A 25,481-nucleotide genomic window follows, 5' to 3' on the forward strand; every position below is an offset into this window, starting at 1 on the left:
GGGACAACGAAAGTAACTCATCCCCTCCAGGTTGAAAAGGGGCCACGCTCTTTCTTCCTGCCGCACTCCAAGGCCCAGGCTCAGAAAAACAAAACCCAATGCGCTAGAGATTACATACTAGTATTCTTAAGTTGAGGGTTTCCAGTTTTTAGGCTCCTGGAATTTGTCAAAATACAAGAAGTGGCAGAAAAGAGGACTCCAAAAAATTGTGTTTTGTTAATGTTTGTGTGTTTCCTTAGAGGTGACGTCAACATCCTGTGGTGGATGGAAGCCTGAAAGTGACCCTCCCGCTCCCTCCCCAGGCCTTGATCCCACTGTCCTGCCAGGAGCAAAAGACAAGGAGAAACTGATCAAAAGGCAAAGATGGTGGTGGTTTCTAATATTTATTTTTCTGGCTATAAAAGTAATACATGAAGAGCACAGGGAGAGATGTTGAGTCCTGCAGGCCCTCCTCAGGTCACTTCTCAGAACTTCCATTTCCTCCTCCGTGGTGCAGGGGTAAGGCACCATGCCTTGCCCGCTCCACAGAGCGCAGCACAGATCACATGAGATAACACGCAGAAGCACTTGGTAAAGTGGAAAGTGCTGACAAATGGAAGGGGTTAGTGTCACCACCCGCAGCTGAGGTAGCACCAAGGCCCGAGCTCCTGCCCCTCGCCCAGCCCCTAATGCACACACAGAAACGGGGCCATTTGCAGCCTTGGTTGGATGGAGTCAGGGGAGGGGCTGTACAGATCTGCTTCAAGTCTGGCCAGATGGGGCCTCCCTGGTGTCCTTCCAGAACCGGGCATCGGCTGTGGCCAGCTGGGTGAGGATTTCCTCCAACTCGGGCCCATCCTCTGCAAAGCGCTCGGAGAAGGATCGGATGAGGCCAGCAGCCGAGGCCTCATACTCGAGAAGCTGCACTTCTGAGCCTAGGGAGGACATGGAGAGAAAGCAGCAGCAGGGAAAGGTCTTAATAAAGAAGCATCATCATCACCATCATCATCACCACCATCATCATCATCAGAGCAGCTGGTTCTTCCTGAACTCTTACTATGTGCCAAAAATTGTGCCAAGTGCCTTACGTTTATTATCTAATTTCATTCTTACAATAACCCTATGAAGAAGGAAAGATCAGAGGGGGAATATTTAATGAGTGGTTGCATTCATTCATTCATTCATTCACTCAATAACCGATTTACACCAGGTGCCATGTTAGGTGAAACAGACATAGTCCTTGGCCTCCAGGAGCCTACAGTCCAGCAATTGCTCCATCTCTGCCCACTGTGGGGACTTGGGCAAGTTCTCAACCTCTAAGCCTCAGTTTCCTCATCTGTAAAGTGGGGGCAAGCACAGTACCTCTTCTCTCAAGAAGCTATAATGATCAATACAATAATGCAATGAGCAAGTGCTCTGTTCCAAGAGTCCCGAGAACACTCCCGGGAAGCATTTTTCTCTGACACACTTCCACCGCTCTACCCACCCGCAGCACCTGCTGCGCTCTCTGGCACTGTGGGCTGTACAGAGCTAAGAGCACAAGCTTTGGGTTCAGATGACCCAAGTTCAAATTCCAGTTCTGCCACCCACTAGTTATGTGGCCTCAGGCAAATACAGAGTCCCCGTGTCTTAGTGTCCAGCTGAAAAATGGGGATAATCACCTCTTCATTGCATTGATAGGAGTGAACTCATGGAAAGTTTTTACCCAGCACCTGGCAGATGAAAGTCCTCAGAAGTTATCCAACATCACCACCAACGTCACCTTTGGAAATCCAACCTGTCCTTCGGGGCTTGTTTAATCACACTTCCTCCCCAGAACCTGCCCTGACTTCCTCGAAGGTGGATGTGATTTCTCCTCCACCTGCTCAAACCACTGTTTGTGTCTCCTGGGCACTCGTTAAGGCCTTCCTAACGGGCTGTGAAGTACCTGAGGCGAGGGTCTGGGTCCAATTCCCCTCTCGATCCCCAAAGGCTCCTACAGGGCTGGACAATCGAAGTGCTGACAATATTGTCCATGTAACGAGCACTTGCTATGTGCCCAGCATGATTCATTCATTCACTCTGACAGGCACGGAGTGGCTCCTGGGCGCCAGCTGCAGGGCGTGTGCCGCTCCTGCTGTCATGGAGATGAGGCAGGCGGGAAAATGGCAGAGTGATGGGCGCGTGGAGAAAATGAAGCTGAGCAAATACAGGGACTGAAGGGATTACTACAGACTGAGGGGTCGGGGACAGCCTCTCCCAGGGGATGCCATTTAACAGAGACCTGAATGATCGGAAGAGCGAGCCAGACAAAGATCTGGGGGAGGACCACTCCGAGCAGGGGGAACGGCAAGTACAAGGGCCACGAGAGTGGAGCGAGCTCGGGGGTTGGAGAAATGGGAAGGCCCGAGTGCCTGGGGGGCAGTGAGCCAGGGAGGGGCTGGGGCCATATCCCGTGGGCCTCTGGAACTCAGAGAAAAAGAGTTTAGGATAAGCCTCTTAAGTGCTTTTTCCTCACCAGTAGGAGGTCATTACTGAATTTCACTCTCACCACTGCCCGGACCACTGTAATGAGGAGGAAACACCTTAAATTTGACTCCTGGCCCCTCCAGGATAAAGCTATAAGCCCTGAGCAATTTACTCTCTGTGCCTCAACTGCCTTATCTGTAAAATGGGGACAATAAAAATACCTACCTCACTGAATTATTGTGAGGATTTAAAGGGTTAATCAATCCATGGAAAGCACTTAGAACGTGAAGGAAGTACTTACCACATTTGGCCTGGTGCAATGCACAGTTTTTTGCTCAAATTTTTGAGGGAAAAATGAGGATGCACATTATACATGGGTATAATAATAGGTATAATAATTAATCCTGCATACGATGCACAAAAACGTAGCCGCGCATCATGTACGCGCATTACTGTACACGGCAAAATACAGTAATTCCGCTCCCTGCAGGGTCGGCGCACATCACCGCTGGCTTCATGAACGAACACACCCAAGTCCAGAGCAGTCAGGTTGCTAGGACAAGGTCTCCGAGCAGTTCTGAAGCTCAGGCTCCACCCACCGACTGGCCCCGCCTCTTCTCCGGTGCCTCACAGGCCAGATGCAGGAGGCATGAGTCAAGGGGTGAGGGAAAGCGAATGCTGCAAGGTGCTGGGACCCCGAGGACTTTTAATACGAAAGATCCCAGCGCAACGCAGCCAGGGTCAGGGCTTCTGGGGATGGAACCGTCACTTGAGAAGGGAGAGGGACCACAGGGCTACCGATATCTGTCCTGGCTCGGCCCGATCACATTGTCCCCAGGCTTCCACGTGGCCCACTGGGTCCCAACTCACTGCCTGGCCTGACCTCTCCCCACACTCCAGGCCGAGGTCCGACTCTCTGGTTCCAGGTCTGGCCCCCTGGGCCCCGTCTGTTCCACAAGCCCCTGCTCTGCTGGCCTTTCTCAAACCTTGTTAGCATCTTACAACCAGTGCGGCTGTGTGTACAGCGGTGGCAGATGCCCAGGTTGTGGCCCGAGGTTTGGCGTGAGGAGAACAGTGGCAGCAGGAGGAGAGGCAGGAGTCACCACAGGCAGCCTTCCCCAGGCCCCTGGGCTGTTCAAGGCCACCTCTGCGCTCCCATGGGGCTGCACAGCACCCAAGGAAGGGGACTCGGAAGCCCGTTACCTTCGAGGCGAGTGTTGGGCTGAACGATGAGCTTCCGAGACTCCTTGCGGAGCAGCACCGTGTCCCTGAGTGTGAGGAAGCACTCAGGGGGCGCGTCAGTGACAGCTGCATACCCCTCGTACAGGGCCCGGCCTCCAGCCACGTCGCCCGTGGACTTCAGCACCTGTGGGAAGCAGAAGGTGTCAGTGCCTAGATGGGTGCCCACCCTGTGCCCGCAGGGCTCTACTGGGGCTCCGGCCGAGGGCGCCCAGCCCTGGACCGCATCTGCCCTTAGTGTGGCTGTGCTGAATAAGATGGAAATGCAGATCAAGTGCTTAGCACATAGTGGGTGCCCGTTAAAATATAGAGTATATACGTTATGAAGAATAAGATACCCAGCCACACACACATTGATGTTTCTCTCCCTCGCTTCCTCCCTCTCTTCCCTACTGTCCAAAAATAAAATAAATTTTAAAATCTTTTGTATAAAAAGAAAAACAACGGCTCATCAGTGATTCTCAGACTTTGTTGAGCGCCAGACTCGCCTGACAGACTAGTAAACACACAGAGCCCCGGACCCTGCTCTAAGAACTTCAGAATCAGGGGGTCTGGGCGGGGGGGCACCCAAGAATCTGCAGGATCTGCAAGGATCTGCACTTCCAACCAGCTCCTGGGTGACGCCGATGCTGCCGGTCCACGGGCCACACCTCGTGTCACACTGGCGTGGAACAGGTGACATTCTATCCGATCAGTTCCGTGGGCGTGTTGTGTCATTGGATTCCTGCCGAGTGAGGCAGGCGGTGTAGCCCACTGGACAGATGAGACAAGCGGGGCCACAGAGGAGAAGGACGTTGCCCCAGTCACAGGGCTGGTGAGCACTGGCACCAGAACCCCAAATGGCATCTCAACCCCGAGCACCCCTACCTGAGCAGAAGGCAGGGCTGTGTTGACGGCCGTCCCTTCCTCCGGCACTCACCAGGCTCTAGGACTCCCTCTTTCCCGCCACCCAACAAGCTCATTCTAGTCCCCAGACCAGACTTTGTGCTTCTCAGAGCTTCTTGGCACTCAAATGCCAACTCGAGTACCGCCTCCTCCAAGAAGCCTTCCGTGATCACCGAGGCTGAGGAGGCCGCCGGCTGTCACATCTCTGCCGCCTCTGTTTGCCCTCCAGTCTCCCATCACCCAGCTTGGTTGCCTTCACAGCCCTTGTCCTGATCTGCAATGATCCGGTTCACGTTCTGTTAGCACGCGTGCTGTCTGCCTGCCCTCTCCACCGTGTAAGAAACTGCTCACAGCTCATTCCAGTGCCTGGCGCACGGTCAATGACACTCGGTAGGCAGACTCACAGAATGAGTGAGTGAATGAAGGAATACGAGGCAGTGGTAGAAGGTGGGGAGATAGGGTGAGGTCGGAGGGGGCCCTAAGGCAACAGGCCTCTGCTTACCTGGAGTCTCCGCAGGAACCGCTCCAGGGCGGGCTTGCCCACTGACCGGATCTTGCTGCGGTCGAGGCGGACCCGGGCATCCGGGCGTCCATCGGATCCTGTGGTGGGAGTGACAGTGACGAGCCCCTCGCCGGCCTCCAGCAAGACCCTCAGGATCACAAACCGGGCCTGCATGTGGGCCTGCAGGGGCCGGGGAGAAAGGGACCAGACGCTCAGTCCGAGACCTGATGTACGGCATCCGTGCTGCCGAGGCAGGCACCGGAGCCCTGACCTACAGGACGAGCTCATTCACTGTCAGTTATTCTTACTGTTCTATCCTCCCCTTCTCTGCTGACTCCTCCTCCCTCAAGTGCCCCCTCCTCCCTCCGCTCACAGGGGAAGGCAGGCTGCCCGGGAGGACAGGAAGGCCGTTTTCAGGCAGGAGCCCTCGCCACCCACACGCCCTCTGCTGCCCCAAACCCTGCCCTCACGACAGCCATTATCCCCGAGTGGCCTCGCCACAAGGACCCCGAGCACTTCCTCCTCCACATTCTTGTTTGCATTCGACAGAGGGGGACGGAGAGGGCATCATGATCCCAGTTCACAGATGACAAAACAGAGGCCCAGAGAGGCAGAGTGACTTGCCGAGGGTCACACAGCTGCGAAGGGACAGCAAGGACTCAGACCCAAGTTTCCTAACTCTAAAATGTGTGTTCTTTTGATGGCGTAATAGTCCCTCCTTAAAGCATACGCATGACTGTTTAAAGCATTTCTATTGCTTACCCTGTTTCCAAAGTACATCTTGTAAGCGGGCCGTCTAGCCTGAGGCTCTGGAGGCACACCACTTGGGTCTGAATCCCGGCTGTGCTGCTCACCGGCAAGTTACTTAATCTCGTGCCTCAGTTCCCTCCTCTCTAAAACGAGGGTGATAACAGCACCTGCCTCCTCGGGCTGATTCTGGGAACCAAGGAGTCAGTTCGTGTAAAGTGCTCAGAACTGGGCCTGGCACAGAGGGAGCCCTGTGCCAGTCATCTATCGGGACTCGCTGTCAGATCATGTCATCTGATTTGCCCGCAAAGGTGGGCAGGGAGGTTATGCTCCCATTTCACAGCGAGGGACACCGAGGCTCACAATAGTGACATGACTTGTCCCCATGCACGGTGAAGTCCGAGATGACATCCAGGTGGTGTGCCTCTGCCTCCCTCTACTGTCCCTCTACCTAGAATCCTGATCCTGGCCCCCACTTCAGGCTCCCCACTCCTGGGGAACCCCCTGGGGCCCCACCTGTCTCCAGTTGGAGGCCTCAGGGGTGTAGAACTCCAGAGCCAGCAGCCCGGCCCGCACCATGTTGAGCCAGTTCACGTAGATCACATCTTCCGCGTCAGCCCCCTCAAAGCCAAAGATCCTGGGGGAAGGAGAGGGAGGTGGCAGGGGGGCTCGGAGGCTGCCTGGGCCCCGCCCTCCCTGCTGGCACCTCCTCCGGCCGAAGAGGCCCCGCCCCCACGCCTGCTGCAGCTGCGGCTGCTGCCACTCCGTACTCTAGCACTTGGGGGTGGAGGCAGAGGTACAGGCCCACGCTCTCGGCCCGGCACTCTTCGTAGCTGGAGGCGATGGTGCTGAACTTGCTGTCCCAGGTCTCCCCGCTGCGGTACCAGCTCTGAATCTGGGAGGGGAGGCCCAGGAAGCAGGTTGAAGGGGGGCTGCCACCCCACCTGGGCCCACCCTCCCAGCACCCTGGGGCTCCGCTGAGGCTACCCTCACCTGCTCCCCCGTCTCTGGGTTGACCACTGTCTTCTGGTCAAAGTTGAATGCCCCTTTCTCGTCCTGCAGGAGAAGGGTCACCGCCGTGGGGTGGGTGAGGAAGAGGTGCCCGCGCCCAGGTCCGGGCCTTCAGGAGGGGCTCAGAAAGGCGACTGGGAAGTGGACAGCAGGAGCAGCAGGTCCATGGACATACTGCTGCCTCCAACCCCGAGTCCTGGGACACCGGCCGCCCTCTCAGAGCCCCCCGGAGGCAAAAGAGCCAGGGCCACTGCACTGCCCCTGGCACAGAGAGGGGAGGGACTTGCCCCAAACCACAGGAAAACCCGGACCCAGTATCTCCAGATGCCAGCCAGAGAAGTCCCACGGGAGGGCCGGGGAGCCTGGCTGCTCCTCCCTGCGGCTCCCCGGCCCGGCTGCCAGTGCCGGCAGAGGCCCCAGCGCATGCATGTCCGCCTCGAGCACGCATCACCCTCACCGCGCTGTCCATGTGCTAAGCATGTTTCACGCATCATCCATGTAGCCCTCACAACCACCCTCTGAGGAAGGTTGTACTATTACCCCACTTCACAGAGGAGGAAACCGAGGCCCAGACACTCGTAGCGCACAACCCCTGTGCACACTGCCCCTTAACAAAAACACACATTCGCTAAGGGCCTCCTCTGCCCAGGGCTTTGCTGTGACTGCTCGTAATAGGCTACACAGCAGGGGTCAGGAACCCCATTTTACAGGCAGGTCAACAACTGAGGCTCAGTGAGGGGAACTGACTTATCCAAGGCCACAGAGGGGCCACATTTGTCCCAGTTTCCCTGTTACTTCCAAGCCCGGACAAGGCCTGGCACCAGGCTGCTCCCCTCACCAGCTGCTCTCTGCGTCCTCCTGCCGTCCCAGCCCGGATCCCGAGACCCAGCCGAAGCCCTCCCTTCCACACTCAGTGGGACCGCCCCACCCACAGGGAGCAGGCCCAGCACCCCCTCAGGCGTGCTCGCCCCGTCCCCTCCAGCCGGCTCCCCTCTGCAGCTCCGTGCTGGGTGGCCCGATGGGCTCTCCTCAGCTTGCGGAACACCTATCTGTCCTTTTCATGCTCCCCGAGTGGGTGTTGAGGGGCTCCAGCCTCTCGGGCCAGCTGGCCGGGAGGGACTGCTCTGGGGAGAAGCGGCTCCCTATAACACCCGCAAAGGTGCACGCCCCGGGAACTGTGCTACTGACAGGAAGTGCTACAGCAGCCACAGGACTAGGAGCACCAGAGACTGTCCCCTGCCAGCCTCGTTGTCCCCAGGGCTGCCTGAGTCACACCCTCAGGGCCCACTTCCTTGGCATGAGGAAGCAATTCCTCCCGTGTGGCAGATTCCATGGTGGGGGGACCGCAGCTGGACTGTCCTGCAGGTCCCATTCAGTCACCGGAACTTCTGCGACATCTTGGGGGAGGGAACTTCACTGCTTAAGGGGCCGTATTTGCCACCTGACCCCTGAAGGTGAGGACTGGAGCAGCTGCCCCCCACCCCCAGGAAGGGCTGACCCCGGGGGAGGGGAGCTGCAGGCCCGGGCCCCGGCCGCGTCCTTACCTGCACGAAGAGCTTGCCGCTGCCGTGGCCCAGCAGCTCGTGCAGACCCACCTGCACGTCAAAGGAGGGTCCCTTCCAGCGGATGTACAGGTCCTGCCACGACAGTCAGAGACTCATAGGTCCACCGTCCCCCCGCGGCCACACAGCCTGCCCAGCCGAGGACCCATCACGAAACAGGTTCAGTAGAGGCCCACGACACCCAGGCTCCACACTGGGCACAGACCGCATGGCCCAGCTCATCACGGCAACAACCCGGGGAAAAGCAACCACCTCCCCTTTCTGACAGGTGAGGAAACAGGCTCCGAAGTCACAGGTCACGTGGCCGAGAAGCGGCAGAGCCAGGATGGGAGCCGTGCTCTCCCCCCGACCCTGCAATGGGTCATCTGGCGTGCTGGGTTGGCTGAGGCCAGGCCAGGCCCCGCCCTGTCCCTCCTCCAGCTGCCCGTGCCCACCTTGTCATCCTCCTCCAAGAAGGTGAGCTTCTCCCGCTGTGTGGCGTAGGCCACGGCCAGCACGTTCCCCAGGGACACATTCTTAAAGCCTTCTGTCTGCCTCAGGTCGTCATCTGGAGAGGGCAGGGAGGGGACCAGGGAGAGAAGGGGCAAAGGTCACCAAGGTCACAGACAAGGAGTCCAGACGAGGGCAACAGGCTGGGGATAGTGAACTGAACAGAGCACTTCGGGGCCAGGCGGGTGTGTGGAGGGGGAGGGGCGACGCTCAAGGAGGCTCCCGGGGGCGCGCGGGGCACGGTCCCGGCTGGGCGGCCGGGTCCCAGGAGGCTCACAGTTGGGGATGTTGATGCCGGCAGGAATGCCGGAGCCAGCGAAGGTGAGAACATCCAGGGAGGTGAAGTCCGGGGTGAGGAACTTGTCCTTCTCGAAGGCGGGGGGCCAGGGCAGCTCCTTCAGCAGCTGCTCCGCGCTGGCCACCAGCCGCTCAAACTTGGCGCTCATGGCCTTGTTCACCATGGCCACGAAGCCTGCGGAGGAGAGGGGGCTGTGGGTGGGCGGGGCTCAACCCCGCCCCGCCCCTTCTTCACGCACGCAGTGCGTGCCCGCCTCGTACCGCGACCCTGTGCTGGCCACTGTGGAGAGCGGTGACCCAGGGCTGGGCCCCGCCTCCCCGGAGGTCACAGTGGGTCAGGTGGCTGGAACGGGAGAGAAGGGTCTCGTGGGGTAACACCTCAGATGGATCTGAGGGGGGGGTTGCGGGGAGCACGTGGAGGGCGGTGGAGAGAGACTGATCTCAGTGGAAGGGGCTGCAGGAGCAGAGAAGGACGCTCTCCTCTTGGGGGCAGCTGTGTGCGGTCCTGCCAGGCGAGAGCGTCCGGCTCGTGTGGCCCTCATGGAAAGCGTGTTCTGGGGAGCGCCATGCTGACAACACCGCTCTGAGCCCGGAACTCCAGCCGCATTGAACCGAACGGGCGCAGCCCCGGCCCTCACGCTCGGCGCCGTGAGCCCAGCGGCGCAGGAGGAGGCGGTAAAGGGGTGGGGGGGTTCACGTTTGGTCCTCCAGACCGCTCTGCCGCTGCCCTCACTTGCAACACACGTGGATTTTTAAGTTACACACACACACGTATGTTTTTAAACATGCGTAGCTCTCATAAAAACAAAAGACAAAAAGTATATTCCAAATTCTAACCTTGGGGCGGGTGCAATCACAGTTGATTTTCTTCTGTTCGTTCTAAACATTGTAACCATGAACATGGACTACCTTTCTAAGAACCACAATGAGTTATATCAAAAATGGGGGTGGCCTCCAAGCTCAAGGCTGCTGAGGAGGTGCTGGGGTCTCAGCCCTCAGAGCAGCCCTGGCAAAATCAGGACCCCGCTAGGAAAGCTGATCCCCCAGGCCCCTGGCCCTCCTGTTCCCTATGGGCTCAGACCCAAGCCCCCCTGTGGGCTGCTGGGGTTTTCCTCTCTCCTCCCAGGTTAATCTCGCCGGCACCTGGCAGTGGGACGCTCCAGGCTCTACATCCAGGAGCTTGGAAAAGACGGGCCTAAATCTTCAGGCCAGATGCCCTGCCTTGCACAGGTGGGCCCTGCGGCGGGGTGTGGGCATGGGGGCCGTGGCAGCCTGCCGCCCGCCCTGGGATGAGGGCAGCCAAGTCAAGTTCACAGCCGAGCTCCCAATCACGCAGCCCTTTTATGTGCCCGCATTGTGCCGGGCAGTAGGCATAGAACGCCTCACCCCACCTCCACCCAGAAGGGAGTGACTAATGCTCAGAAGTGGCATTCCTGGCCCAAGGTCACACACAGTTGGTGGCGAGGAGCAAAGCCAGGCGGGGAACAGACAAGAGCCCGTGTGTGGACCAGACACCAGAGGCAGCACCAAGTGGCTCAGAGCCAGGGCACCTGGGTTCAGCCGCCCACCTGCTGTGTCTCGGTTCCCACATCTGTGAAGTGCGGCTGGAAACCCTCACGGGATGACGGTGTCTAAGTGAGCTTACATAGGGGAGCGCCCACTACACAGTACGGCACCCACGCTGGCAGCTGTCATTGTTACTACTACTGCCAAGGGGAAAGGGGAGACCCCTCGGGGGACACAGGGACAGGGTTCTCCACCTGAGCTCCCGCCTCCCAGAAGTTACCTTCAAACTCTCCACGCGAACCGAAGGGGTCTCGGTAGCTCTCGATGAACCCGATGTAACTGGGGGAGAGAAGGGCAGCAATGGAAGAGGGGTAGGCGGGAGGGCTGGCGTGGGTGAAGGCTGGGCCCCTCACCTCTCCACGATGGGGCCCTTGTCCTGGATCCAGAAGCGGGAGCCCCTCTTGTGGGCTTCGATGGAGCCCTGCGTGAAGCTCTCTATGTACTGGGCCAGCATCTGCTCCTGGTGGCTGTTGGCTGCGTATGACTGGGGGCGGGGGAGCAGGCATTGCGTCGGTCAGCCTCGGGCCACGCCCCCATCCCCGCCCCGCCCCCTGCTGCCTAGGGGCGTCTGCAGTCCGCACACCCCGACCCCCAGCCAGTCCTACCTTGGCTTTCTCCAGGTGCTCCACCACCTTCTGGAGGATGGGCGCGTAGTCCCCCCGAGTCACCTGGAAGTGGTTCCCCTGGAATTCGTAGCTCTTCAGCCTGGAGGTCATTTCAGAGTCTGGCGCAGACTCTGAGGGGAAAGGGGGATCACTCAGAGAAGAGGCGAGGGAGTGTAAGACACCTGGCAGGCTTCTCACCGAGACACTCGTACTCAGCTCTTCCGTGGCTGCCCGTTGCCTACAGAAATTAGTTTTAGCTCTCACCTTCAAAAATAGACACATTACGCAACACGAAATGTCCTAAACCCTTTACAGGTGGGAACTCATTTAAGCCTGAGAGCAGTTCTGGGGGAAGAGGGACATGGCTGTCTCCATCTTACAGTTGGAGAAACTAAGGCACCAAGAAGTTAACCAAGTTTTCTAAGGTCACACAGGCAGGAGGTGGCAGAGCAGGATTCGAACTCTGTGTGGCAGATAGTATTTTGATGCCCTACATGCATGCCAGTGGTCCTTACGGGAGACGAGAGGGTGAATGGGAAGCGCATGCGTTAAGGAAGAAAGAAGTCGGAGAGGCTGAGGAAGGGTCATGAGCCATGAAGCCTTGAGAAGCCGAAAGAGGCAAGGAAAACTCCGGACCTCCAGAACTGGAACAGAACAAATTCACGTTGTTTCATGCCACTCAACTCCTGGTGACTGGTTACAGAAGCCACGGGAAACTCATACACTGTTGCATTTCGCTTGTTGCCTCTGATCGATAAAACATGCTTCTAGGACACGCATCACCCCTCCTGAAGCGGGGACGCCTCTGACGGCTGAGTCCAGGCCACAAAAGGAGACAGCTGTTCCCCGCTCTCTTGCAGCGCTCACGCCAGCGCCCAGCCGCTGTGAGCCGTACAAAGGAGCCACGAGCGGCGTCTTCGTGGACGGCCACGGCCGGGATCCCGGCTGAGGGACGGCTCGTTTTCACCACTGGACGCGTGAGTAAGGAAACCTACAGACGATTCCAGCCCCTCGCTGTTGGGTCACCCCCAGCCCTCAAGTCTTCCCAGGCCTCCGCCGTTGTCGACCAGAGGCGAGCTGTTCCACGATGCCCCATCCAAGTTCGTCACTCGCGGAGTCTGTCAGCATGAAGTGGTCACGTATACCCCTACGTTTGGTGGGTGTTTGTTACACAGCGATAGATACACTCAGGCAGCCTGAGTCCAAAGCCACACTCTTAACCACGGTCCTACATACTGCATCTTACAAGCACAGGCCCGGCTTATATTCCGGTAGGACCTACTCCTACCCCCTGACCCCAGTATCCTTTTCTCTAGTCAAATCGAGCTACTCACTAATCCCTGAACTTTCCCGCCACTCTGCGTGGGCTCATGCTGTTCCCTCCACCTGGAGTGCATTCCCTACTGGAATGGCAGTTCCCAGCCATTCGTGCACCGAGTGTCTGGGTAGCTGCCGGGGGCTAGCCACCAGGGAGACAGTGGTGAATGAAGCACAGCCAGCCCCTCCTCTTGAGGGGCCCGCCGTCAAGTAGGGGAGACAGGAGAGCAGCTGGGACGTTGCGGGGAGCGCTGATGGGGAAGGAGAAGGGCCGGCCTGCACTGTGGGAAGACAGGGCGAAGCTGACGCCCGTGCACGGCCTAAAGGATGAGCAGGCGTCACCAGGCGAACATGTGCAGGGGAGGGAGGGCCTTCCGGCAGGAAGGGGGCACAGACCGCACAGGGGCCTAGAGAGAGATGCGAGAACACGGGGTGTCCGGGGAATTGGAAGCCGCTGAGAATGGATGGCAGCACGGAGTCTGAGTGGGCGGCTGGGAGCCGGGAAGCTGTAGGTGGGTAGGGACAGGAGGGCCAAGTGGCAAAGGTCCTCATAGGGGTCTGGACATCTGTGTCCATATCGCATCCATTTCCCCCTCACCTGGAAACAGAACCCCAGTTTTCCTTGGAGAAGCCCCACCAATCCACTACCACCTCCATCCAGTTCAGGTGGTGGGAGGAGCTGACCTCACTGCGTGGCTCCAACGCAGGCTCAGGACCAGATCCAACCAATCAGAGACCCGGCCCTTGACCACAAAGACTGGTTCACAGATAAATATGGGGCCCAAAATGGAGGAAATAAAGCCACTCCCAGACCTTATGAAGAAACTTCTGAGGGAAAAAGGACCTTCCTTCTGCTACAATGGTCAGACTGGCAACTATCAGGCCCTGAGTGAGAGCAGCCTGCTGTGGATGAATTTGAAGAGAGCCCAGACAAGAGATGGAGAGAGAAATTTTCTGAAACTACTGTCTGAGCAGCTGGATCCAGCTGTTCCTGAAGCCTTCCTACTCTGCACTTCTTACTCACCCAACTCTGTAAAGTCCATTTTGGGTTTAAGAGAACTTGAAATAGATTTCTTCACTTGTAACCAAAGAGTTCTGAGCCACAAAGCCCTAAGAGGTGGATTCGGCTTTATGCTGAGGATCCCTGAGAGCTATTTAGGAAGTAGAGGTTAGTGTGTTCATCATCCCCACACAGAGACTAGAGAAAGGAACTCACCTGTGCCAAGCACGGAAGCCAGCCGCACCTCATAGCGCGGCTTCCCGTCCTGGTCGACCTCCTTGAAGAACCGTGTGTTATAGGCACTGAGGTTCTGGAAAAGAAAAGGCAGGGGTTTGGGAGAGAGGAAGTCCAGAGGGGGCTATGGGGGAGGGGGAGGGAAAGCAGGTCGCACCAAGGAGAGAGGATAGAGCCAATGCAGGCTGGGCCACCAGGGGTCCCGCCTGAGACGGCTGGGAAGGTCTGCGCCAGGGCAGACCCCTTGCTCTGTTCAGTCCTTGGAGCACCACTGCCTTTTACTAGCTGCCGACCCGACTGTGCCGGGCACCGCACGACCTCAGCAAACCCCAGTCTCCACGAGGCAGGCCCCACTCCACAGACAGAGAAGCTGGGCACACAGCAGCTGCGTGGCTGAGCTGGGGGTGAGCCCCACACATGACCCCCCAGCGGCTCTGACATCCTGCTGCGACCTGTCCCGAGGCTGTCATGAGGCCCTTCGGCCAGGGGTGGGGTGGGGGCGTCTTCCACGGGGACAGGCTGACTCTCAGACAATGGTCCCCAAGTGTCCATCTCAAGGACCCAAGCTGCAACCCAGGCGTAGGTGCTAGTGGTGAGGGGGCCCCAGCAAAACACTGCCCCAAGTTGCCCGAACCTGTGAGTCCAGAAAGTCTTGGGCCACTTTGGCGTCTTCCATGGTACAGTCCCCGGAAAAGTAGGTAGTGATGCCCTGCGGGGGAAGGGGGCAGGTGGAAATAAGTCGCTGAGGCTGGGCGGGGCTGCCGGGCGGCTGGCCACTCCCTCTCCAGTGCGGGGCCTCCTGCGCCTCCTCTCAGCAGCCTGCCCCAGGCCCCCCTCCATCTCTTTCCAGGGGGCAGAGTTGTGACGCAAACCACAAGCAGGACACAGAGGCCCACCTGCAGCCTCCTGCAGCTCTGCTCCAGCCGCACAGGCCGACCCAACCCGAAGGCTTGCCACGTCGCTCTCCCCACGCCCCGCCTCCAGAGCGTAAGGCAGAGCCCACCGCCTCCCCCATCGGGCCCCTTCTCTCCACACTACACCCGGTGGCCTTACCTCCTTCCCCAGCCCCAGGTGGCGCAGCCTCGGCTCCAGAGAGAACATGAGCTCCCCGCAGGTCTGCCAGAGGCCCCTGACTTCCTCCGGGTGCTGCTGGGCGGCCTTACTCCCCAGGATCACTCGTTCCAGCTTCTCCTGCAGGGGAAGGGGTCCACTGGCCTGGCCACATGGTCCACACCTGCCTCGGGGCCCCCACATCACCCCCCAAACTCTTATCCCACAATCTAAGACTTCCTGGCAATCAATGGACCAGTAGCATTGGCATTGCCTCAAACATGTTGCACTTTAGGCCCTAGCGCAGACCTTTCGATCAGAAGCTGCATCTCTGCAAGATGGCCGGGCACCTGGTGTGCACGGTGAGGACTGGGAGCCCTGGGGTAACAGCTGCCTCGGCCCCCGATGGGCCCGAGGACCCCAGCCCCAGGGAGGGGCTCCCCGTGCCTGGACTTCTCTACTGTCCCCACTGATGCCCAACAGGCTCCATTTCTGTGGGCACCTGGCCGTCTCCCGGGCACTCACACATCCTCCCCTTGCCTGCCCCTGGGGTCAGCACAGTCACCCGGGGGCCACAGCACCCAGCAAGGCTGGGTAGCTGACCCAGGTCACAGTGTGGCAGGGACAGGGTCGAGGCTCCCCACTCGGGGCCCTACGCCCCCGCCACCGGCCCTGAAATCCCCACCTTCCCCGTCCCTCCCTCAGCTCACCTTGGGCAGGTTGGGCACAAACTTGGTGTCGCCGAAGGACTTGTAGTTGCCCATGTTGGAGTAGACCCCTGCGGCATAGACCAGGAACGCCTGCGGGAGGCGAGCATCAGACAGCTGCAGGCACAGCCTCCGCGCCCCAGGGAGGCGCCCTCCCGAGATGTTGACACCCAGAGGAACAGGCGTGGGCGATGCTGGGAAACCTGGGGGCAGGACCCAGCTCCTGGGGAGGACCCGTCTGGCCCTGACATACCTTCACAGACCGACCTTCACACGCCCACCCTCCCACCAGACTGGTCTCAGCGGCATCCAAACACCTCCAGGCACTCACCTGCTTCTGTGCCCACTACACCCACCACCCTCTCGGCCACCTGTGGCCGCCAATCCGACCTTCACAGCCCAGTTCAAACGCTGCCTCCTTGCGCAGAAGGCCCGTTTCCCTCTGCCCCCGACCTGGCTGGCAGCTGGCACCGGAAGCATCAAATGTTAGGGCTGGAGGGGTACCGGTCACCTACTCTATGGCTTTTGCTGGCCCTGAGTCTAGTCTCCCTCCCTCTGGCAGCAAAACCTCACGTCTTCCTTTGGGCAGTGGGGGTGGGGAGAGGAGGAGGATCTCCCTTCCCCCACCGCGGAGGTGGGCATACACTCTAGCTGGCCAGTGAGAGCCCTCCCCCACCACCAAGGCGGTTTCCCAGGCGCAAAGAGCCTGTTTCACACCAGGGAGCATCAAGCATGGTGGGGTCCCTGGAGCTTCCCCGCTGGAGTGAGGAGAGAAAGCAACGCTGAGATGAAGTCTGCATTGCTGTGCTATCGCCGAGCCCCTGAATCCAGCCGTGCCTGAAGCCTCCCTGGCCCTGCCCATTTCAATTATGTGAGCCAATAACTCTTTTTTAAAATAAACTTTATTTTTTAGAGCCGTTTTGGTTCCACAGAAAAATTAAACAGCAAGCACAGAGATTGGCCTCGTATCCCCTTCCTCCCCAAAACGTGCAGTCTTCCCCATCACCAACGTCCCCTCCAGAGCGGGACATTCGTTACAATGAGGCGCGCACACGGCACATCACTCTCACCCAGAGGCCCCCGTTTGCATCAGGGTTCGCCCTCCGTGCTGTGCCTTCCGTGGGTTTGGGCAGATGTATGGCAAGTAGCCATCGGGTATGACGGATACATCCCTCTGTATCACACAGAGTGTCTCACCGCCCTAAAACTCCTCTGTGCCCCAGCCTCCCGCCCCTCAGTGCCTGCAACCACTGATCTTACTGTCCCTGTGGCGTTGCCTTTTCCAGAACAGCATATGCATGGAATCTGATATCAACGTAGCCTTTTCAGATTGGCCTGTTTCTCTTAGTAATATGGATTTAACTTGCCCCATGTTTCTCCATGGCGTGATAGCCCATATCCTTGCAGCACCGAGTAACATTCCATCGTCTGGATGCGCCACGGTTGAAAGATTCAGCTAATGAAGGACATGCTGGCTGCTTCCATGCTTTGGCAATTATGAATGCAGCTGCTAAGACACCCGTGTGCAGGTTTTTGTGTGGATGTAAGTTTTCACCTCCTTTCAAATTTTCCCCTTGGTAAATATCAAGGAGCACGATGGTTGGATTACGTGCGGTCTGCCCAGAAGGCATCTAGCCGGGTAATATGAAAAACAGAGACACTTAACCAAAGATACAAGATATAAGAAACATTGCACACAGGACAGTGATGCCTCAGTCCCCTTCAAAGTGGGCACCTTGGGACCTCACACAGTTCTCCCAATCACCATCAGCTGCCCCGTCGTATTTTCCTGAATCTCATTGACAGTCTGAAATCTCTTCTTTTTCTTTTTTTTTCTTTTTCTTCTTCTTTTTTTTTCCACCTTGTTTGAAACCAGCCCACAAGCTACAGAGCTGTGAGGCCAGCTTCAGTGTTACTGTCCCTCCTTTTATGACCACCAAGACTGGAGTTCAGATCCGATGGGAAAGGGAACCAGAGGGTCTGAAATCTCTTCTTTTTCAAAGGTGATTTCAGTTTTGGGAAAAGCCAGAAGTCGCAGGGCACCAAATCTGGGCTGTAGAGGGGCTGAGTCACCTGGGTGATCTGATGTTTTGCCAAAAAACTCTACACAAGACGTGATGCATGAGCAGGTGCATTGTTGTGACAAAGCTGCCAATCACCTCATCACTTTGATGTTTAAGTTCAAGGCATAAGGAATGAATGCCTTATCTCATGAAATACGTCTTAAAGACTGTCTGGCGTCAGCGTGACTAGCAGACACGGATCCTGAGGGAGATCTCTGTGCTCCCGCCATCGTTATCTACAGATAATGCCTGTTTTTGTATGACTGCAGCCTTTTGCAATTCATCAATGAGCTATGCACGTATGCTGTATAGACCTACACATAATGTTCCCAATAAAAGCCATTTGGGAGAGGGGCTCGGGGCGTTCCCCACTAGAGGGAATCACCTCCCCCTTTCCTGCCGGAGCAACAGATTGTGTCCAGGATGATTTATTCTCATCCGCGGCGGCCAGGAGAGCGGTGCTGGATGGGGCATCTCCCACGATATTCCCGGGTCTGTGTGGCTTGTCTTTTCATTCTCTTGACAGTGTCTTCCACAGAGCAGCAATGTCTAATTCTAGTGAAGCCCAGCTTATCAATTATTTCTTTCATGCATCATATGTACTTTGTGGTGTATCTAAAAAGTCATCTACACACCCAAGTTCATCTAGGATTCTCTCCTGTTATCTTTTAGTGTTATAGTTTTTTCACTTAAGTCTATGATCCATTTTAATTTAATTTTTGTGAACGTGAAACCTGTGTCTAGATTCATTTTCTTTGCATGTGGACGTTCAGTTAGTTGTTCCAGCACCATCGGGCTAAAAGACTATTTTTTTTCTCCATTGTATTGTGTCTGCTCCTTTGTCAAAGATCAATGGACTATACTTATGTGGGTCTATTTCTGGGCTCTGTATCCTATTCCATTGAGCTATTTAGCTGTTCTTTTGCCTGACAAGAGAGTATCAAAATATGTGAGGCAAAACTGATAAAATGTCAAGGAGAAATAGATGAATCCACTATTATAGTTAGAGATATTAATACCGCTCTATCAGAAATAGAATACCCTGGCTGGTGTGGCTCAGTGGACTGGGTGCCAGCCTGGGAACTGAGAGGTTGCTGGTTCAATTCCCAGTCAGGACACATGCCTGGGTTGCGAGCCAGAGGCAACTGAATCTCTCACACATTGATATTTCTCTTTCTCCCTCCCTTCCCCTCTCTCTAAAAGTAAATAAATAAAATCTTCCAAAAAGAAGTAGACAGAGGCAGCAGGCAGAAAGTGAGTCCTGAAGTCGAGTGACACCAATCCTCCAACTTTGCTCTTCTCCTTCGCTGCTGTGTTGGCCCTTCGGGGTCTCCTGCCTCTCCATATAAACTTTAGCTTCCGTTTGTTGATACTACCAAGTGACTGCTGGGATTTTGACTGGATTTGCTATAAATCAAGTAAGAAACAAACGACATCTTGAATGATATTGAGTCTTCCTATCCGTGAACGTGGAATGTCTCCCCATTTATTTACTTCTTTGATATGTTTCGTCGGTTTTATGGTTTTCTTCATATTGGTCTTGTACGTGTTTTGTTGAATTTGGAAGTAAGTATTCTTCTCTTTTGTACCGTAAATGGTATTGTTTCTAATTTGAAATTCTGCCTGCTCGTTGCTGGTGTAAGAGAAGAAATTCACTCTACGGCCCAGAATGCGGTCTGTCCCGGTGGGCGTCCCGTGTGAGCCTGGGAGGAACGTGTGCTCTGACGTGGAGCGAAGCGGCCTCTGGACGTCTTCCACGTTCAGTCATTGGACGGAGTGGATGGGCTCAGCCGCGTCCTGACTGACTTCCTGCCTGCCCCGTCTGCCTGTTTCAGACAGGGGGGTGTTAATATCCCTAACTACAACAAGGGATTCATCTATTTCTCCTTGCAGTTTTGTCTCCCATATTCTGATGCTCTCTCATCAGACACCTACAACACGTAGAAGACCATTATGTAACTTCTCGGAGCACTGACCCTTTTATCATTTTGTAACGCCACTCCTTATCCCTGACAACTTTCCAGGCTCTTAAGTTTGCTCTTTGCAAAATTAATAGAGCTGCCCACTTTCTTTTGCTTAGTGTTAGTATGGGATCCATTTCTCCATCCCTTTTCATCTGTATGTGTCTTCATGTTTAAAGTGGGCCTCCTGTAGATGACACAGTGTTAGTTGGGTCTTGTTTCTCTGATCCACTCGGACAATGTCTTTAACTGGTACATTTAAGCACTGACACGCAGAGCGATCACCAGTACCGCTGGACTAACACCTACCACGTCTGTTACTATTTTCTGTATGTTGTCCTTGTTCTTCGTTCCTGTTTTTGTCTTCCATTCTGCTTCCCCCTTTTGTGGCTTTCCACTGAGCCTTTTATAGTCCATTTTGTCTCCTTTCTTAGCATACCAGCTGTAGCTCCTTTTTTACTTTTTTAATGGTGGCTCTAGAGTTTGAAATACATGTTTACAACAAACCCAAGTCCACTTTCAAATAACACACTACTATTTCATGGATAGTGGAAGGACCTTATACTAAAAAAGTCCCTAAATCCTGCCTCCCCCCACCCCGTGTCACTGCTGTCATTTATCTCACTTATACACAGCATACCTAAGTTTTATTTATTTATATATATAATCAAACACATTATTGCTACTTGTTTGGAGCAAACTTATCTCTTAGATCAATTAAGAATCAGAAAAATAAGCTTTTATTTAACCTTCACTTACTCCTTCTCTACTGCTGCCTCTGCCTCTCCAGCCCAGACACGAATCTCTGACCTACAGCACTTCCTTCTCCCTAAAGAACTTCTAACGCTTCCTGCAAGACGGGTCTTCCGGAAACACATTTATTTCTAAGTCATTGCTGTTCCAGATTTTTTTTCCTGTTCCTTCCTCCCTTCTCCTTCCGGTGCCCCCATGATATACACGTTACACGTCTTATAATTGTCCCACTGTTCTGGGATCCTCTGCTCTGTCTGTTCCCGTCTTTTTTCTCTTTCTTCTTCACTTCTGCAGGTTTCTATTGAAATATCCTCAAACTTAAGAGATTCCTTCCTCAGCTGAGTTCCGTCTCCTGCGGAGCCCCTCGAAGGCATTCTTCATCTCTGTTACCGTGTTTTCGACCTCTAGCATTTTGGGTTCTTTCCTCGAATTTCTATCCCTGCTCATGTTGCCCGTCCACCCTCTCACGCCGTCTGCTTTACAGTAGAGCTCTGAACCTACAGATCACAGTTGCTTTAATTCCTGGTCTGGTACGTCCAACACTCCTGCCATATCTGAGTCTGGTTACGATGTCTGCTCAGGTCTTTTCAAACCATGTTTTTTACCATTAGTATGGTTTGTATTTTTTTTTCTTGAAGCAGACATGAAGTACCGGCCAAGAGGAACTGCTGTAAGCAGGCCTTCAGCAGTGTGGCGGGAAGCTGTGCGGGGGTGTGGGGTGGGGGGTGAGTTCTACGGTCCCACAGTCGGGTCTCGATTTTTCAGGGAGTCTCTGCTTCTGGATGGAGCGCTTCGCACGTGTCTCTCAGGCCCGTGTCCCCGACCCCCCCACCCCCCCGCCGCCCGCCGTTAGGTGGGACAGGATGGCTAGAGTGGGCTGCAGTTAGGTATTGCCCTTCCCCCAGGTCACTGTTGTTCTGATAAAGCCCTAGCATAAGGCTCTGGTTAAATAGTTTCTCCTGAGGGAAGACCATGTTAGAAACAGAATGTTCTAGCATATTTCAAAAATGGTTCCTTCCCTCCTTGCCGGAAGTACAAAGGGCTTTATCCCTGAAATTCATTGGGAGAACCAAGCCAAGCTCCTGGAGGGAAAATCCTCAGAAGTGTGCCCCCCCCCTCCCCCCGCCATGAGGGCATCCTTCTGGGGCCCTCTACACTGAGCCTGCAGCCGAGTCATTAATTACGGCCCAGGTCTGTCCACCCCAGCACTGGTCCCGGGGGAGGTTCCTGCTCATGAATTTCCGCCCCGGAAAGCTGTAATTCTCCGTACCTGCCTGTCTCTCTCTGATTTGGAAGACAACAGTTGGCCCTGCGACCTCACTTCTCTTAATGATCTAAGGAGAATGGTTAATTTTCAGTTTGTTCAGCTTTTGATTTGCGGTTAGGGCAGACTGGCGACTTCTAAGCTCCTTACATGCCAGGCTGGAAACTAGAAGTTGTGATTTTCTTCTCCATTTAAGCCAACCTGCGGTGGGTTTCTGCAACTTACAAACAAAGGAATCCCACCAAAAATAGCAATACTTGGGCAGCGCCTTTCCTTTTATAAGCACTTCCCCAGCTTTTAGCTCTTTTAACGAGTAAATCAAGGCCTAGGGATGGAATGTGATTACGCAAAGTTCAAAAAAGATAGAAGAACCAGCCTGGGCCTCTGCTCGGAGATAAGCATTCCAATTCCTTTATTTCACGTGTAGAAAAACAGCCATGGTCTCGTACATTCTTGGTCGGGTTGTTTAGAAGATGATTTAACAGCACCACTCAATGGTAAATGCAGAGAGCCTGTCGCCCGCAACCGCACTTTCAGAAATGGATCCTACTCACGCATGCGCACAAGCATGCTCCTTGTGGTACTATTGTTCGTAAGAACCGGGAACAACGAAATGTCCAGCATAAAGAAAAGAGTATATTGATTACACTGCTGTGGAATGCTTCACCACCAACCAAAAAGGAATAAGGTGGAGTTATATGTGCCCCATGGAAGTTTTCCAAGACATGGGGTTACGTCGACGCCCATGTGGTCTCAGTGAAAAAAGCAGGTCTCAGAAGAACATGGAGAAAATAATCTCACTCATGTAAAGAGAAAATAAGGAACAGATACACATACACACATATGTGCGGGAGGACGTATTACAGACAGAGGGTTGAAAAGGCTGTCTGCCCCGCCACTGAAAATGAGTAACCCCTGTGTTTTGTGTGACGTCTTTCTGCATTGTTGCAATACATGAAGAATGCATTCCTGTATTACTAGGCCAACGGACCCACAAACAAATAAAAACCAGGGGACAGGAAGAGTGTTCTGCCCAGGAACCCAAAACATGGTAAAGGAAGACTGGGTCCAGACAGAGACCTCCGGATCCCTACCCTGCACTCACTCCTCGACCATCTCGGAATCTCCAGCTACTTCCTTTACTCACAGCCCTCATTATAATCACAGCAGCCGCCCTTGATCTTGGAGGCGGGTCACCACAACTCCTGCATATTTTGCAGAGGAGGAGAACGAAGCTCCAGAAATGGAGGTTTCAGTATTCCCAATTCTGGGTCTGATCCAAAGAGACACCTTTGTACCCCTGCCTCCTGGTCCCTCACATCCACAGACCATTTAAGGAATCCAGGTTGGCCTGAAAGAACTGACCTGATACTCCTCCTCCGTGAGACCCTCGGCCAGGGCATGCTGGCGGAGCTGGTCGGGATCCTGGGCACGGAAGAGGCGGCTGAGCAGGGCATAGATGTAGGGCGCCTCCGGGGAGGTCTGCAGCAGCACAGCCAGGCCTCCGTACCAGGAGGCGCGTGACAGGTGATGGGCATAGAGGCGCTCTGTGGGCGACAGCAGGCGGAAGGCTTCGCGGCAGTCCAGGCTAGACACGCCGATGTCATTGGGCAGGATGTACTGGGTGTCCGCCATGGGCCCTGCTGAGAACCACCACCATCATCACAGCCCAGCATTTACCCCATACCTGGCTCCACACTCTTGTGATCTCGCTTAACCCTACCAAATATCCATAAGGAAGGAAACGCCATTGTATCCATCCGCCAAATACGCCTGACTGAGACCCAGAGAAGGTTCGGTGACTCACCACAGATTACAAAATACATTGGCGGCCATAGTTGGCCTGTGGCCCCTCAACTTTAAAGATTGGATCCAACTACCTAGTCTTACAGACGAGGAAACTGAGGCCCACAGAGGCTAGGAGATTTGCCTAATAACAAGGGAAGTGTCAGAAGCAGAGACCCGCGTCTCTAGACTCCCAGCCCAGGTCCCTCTCCAGCTCTTCCCTCCTGACCTCCTGACCTCCTCTTCAGAAATCTCAGCAGGTTCTTCAGTTCCGCTCACCACCGTGTCCCCACAGAGTCCCAGCCACCAGCTGGATGGCTCCGATTGCAACCCTGGCGCAGCCCCAGGCTCCTCAAATCAAGTCAACTGTTTCACTACGCTACGCCTTGGTTAAGTCACGCCTTGGTTAAGTCTCAGTTTCCGCCTCTGCAAAAGGGAGGTGGTAACAACCCCAGCCTCACCACGTGGGTGTGCAAATTAGGTAAGGTCACCCCGGATGTAATGTACTCAGAGCAGTAAAAACGATTTTCCTCGTGCTCTCTCCTTCTCTCACTGCTGCCTGAATTTGTCCTACTCTCAAGCGGCCCCGCATCTCCTGCCCTCTCCCCGTGCTCGGCCTGGGGAGCTGCAGAGCCACAGAGGTTCAGGGCTGGAAGAAAACTCACTTTACAGAGAGGGAAGCTGAGGTTTAGCAGACCAAGCAATTTACGAATGTCCCACAGCCCGTGGGGACCCAGGGGGATCTCCCAATTCAGGGCATTCTCCATCCCGTCCTCCCACACTAGTAACAGGTTTCCAGCTTGCCCCCACCACTCCCGATGCTCCGCCCCCAAAACACAACCACCGGGTTCTGAAAGAGGTGTTAACTCTTTGCTGCCCGGAGCGTTCCTCAACCTTGGGGCCGCAATGACTTTAGAAGGGATACTGGATGCGGAGAAGAAAGGAAATAATCTTGCACTCGGTCCATATTCGCCCTCTCCCCCGAGGATGACACGTTGTGACCCGAAACGCGGGCGCGGAGCCTCACCTGCAGCAGCTGCTTCGATCGCAAACTCACTTCCTGCTTCCGGCTCCCCCCATTCATTGGGGCTCCACTAACTCCGCCCCCATAGGCCAATTGCTGGGCCTCGGGGCCCAGATGGGCGTCGACGTAATCCAATAGGAGCGCCGAGGCGAACTCCGCCCGCCCGCCCACTCCCCGCCTCCCGGCGCTACGGGGTCGCTCGGGGGTTGGCCCCTGCGGCCTTGGCCTTTTGTCCGCAGGCAGTGCTCGCGCCGGAGCCGGAACCTCCGTGGAAGGCCTGGCCGCGGCCTAGTGCTGGCAGACCCGGCTGACAAGATTCCCCCGAGTCCGGGCGGGGCGGCATGAGTGTCACAGTCGGAGCACCAGAGATTTCCCTTCCCCCTCCCCTCACCACAGCCCCCACCGCGGCTCTCCTTTGGGGTTTTTGCCAGTCCTAGATCTGTTTTGCAGGTGGGAATCTGCACAGTGGGCGTTAAAGTGGCTTCCCCTTCTTCACCGGATTCGAGGGCCGGTGGGTGGAGGGTTATGGGTGGCCTCCTTGCAGGGAATCCAGGATACAGATGAACAGGTGGCTGCGAGGGCTAAGATGGTCCCACGGGTGCCGGCACCGCCACCGACCCACCGTGGGCAGGGAGGGTGGACGGTGGCAGCTGCTAAACGTCTCCGAGCCTCAATTTGCAGCACTTAAGGGCGAGGGGCCTGGCAATTTCTTGGTGCTTGCGGGACGCCTGATGGATGAAAGACACCTGCAACCTAGAAAGGCTGTCCAGGGCAGAACTGGCCTGAGATCCACCCTTGCGTATCTGGGTGGTCTCACTGGAGGATGGGGCCCAGCGGGCACCTAGTGGGGAGAATTGTGAGGGTCCCAGGTCAGAGGCGGAGCCAAACCCGGCCTCCACGGCCTACAGGCTGCCCTTGGGTGGGTCACTTTACCTCTCTGAGTCATGGGTTTCTCAGAAAAAGAAAAAAAGAAAAAAAAAAAAGAGCTTTCTC

General features: G+C 55.6%; 1 protein-coding gene and 1 non-coding gene across 8 annotated transcripts; both read right to left on the reverse strand.

Annotated features, from left to right (window-relative positions):
- Positions 1 to 367: 367 nt before the first annotated feature.
- DPP3 (dipeptidyl peptidase 3) lies at positions 368 to 24,609 on the reverse strand. Of its 7 annotated transcripts, none has more exons than XM_045855316.1 (18): positions 24,492 to 24,609; positions 23,045 to 23,322; positions 15,642 to 15,731; positions 14,935 to 15,072; positions 14,516 to 14,590; positions 13,864 to 13,957; positions 11,331 to 11,461; positions 11,079 to 11,209; positions 10,946 to 11,004; positions 9,140 to 9,334; positions 8,808 to 8,920; positions 8,356 to 8,448; positions 6,794 to 6,856; positions 6,571 to 6,695; positions 6,317 to 6,437; positions 5,054 to 5,233; positions 3,631 to 3,793; positions 368 to 914 (listed from the first exon to the last, which is right to left on the reverse strand). In XM_045855316.1, the coding sequence occupies exons 2-18, from the start codon at positions 23,312 to 23,314 to the stop codon at positions 742 to 744; spliced, it is 2,214 nt and encodes a 737-aa protein (XP_045711272.1). In that variant the 5' UTR covers positions 23,315 to 23,322; positions 24,492 to 24,609; the 3' UTR covers positions 368 to 741. The 7 variants fall into 7 exon arrangements, with proteins under 7 accessions (XP_045711272.1, XP_045711273.1, XP_045711271.1 ...); XM_045855317.1 differs by having other exon boundaries at positions 23,045 to 23,319; positions 24,492 to 24,533; XM_045855315.1 differs by lacking the exon at positions 24,492 to 24,609 and adding an exon at positions 24,359 to 24,381 and having other exon boundaries at positions 23,045 to 23,319.
- On the reverse strand, positions 17,499 to 17,618 carry LOC123829631. Its single transcript, XR_006787634.1, has one exon. It is a non-coding gene; the product is annotated as a small nucleolar RNA SNORA61 (small nucleolar RNA).
- Positions 24,610 to 25,481: the final 872 nt, after the last annotated feature.

Source organism: Phyllostomus hastatus, unplaced genomic scaffold, assembly GCF_019186645.2.
Source record: "Phyllostomus hastatus isolate PE091 unplaced genomic scaffold, TTU_PhHast_1.1 phas_scaffold_11, whole genome shotgun sequence".
NCBI classification, from domain to species: Eukaryota; Metazoa; Chordata; class Mammalia; order Chiroptera; family Phyllostomidae; genus Phyllostomus; species Phyllostomus hastatus.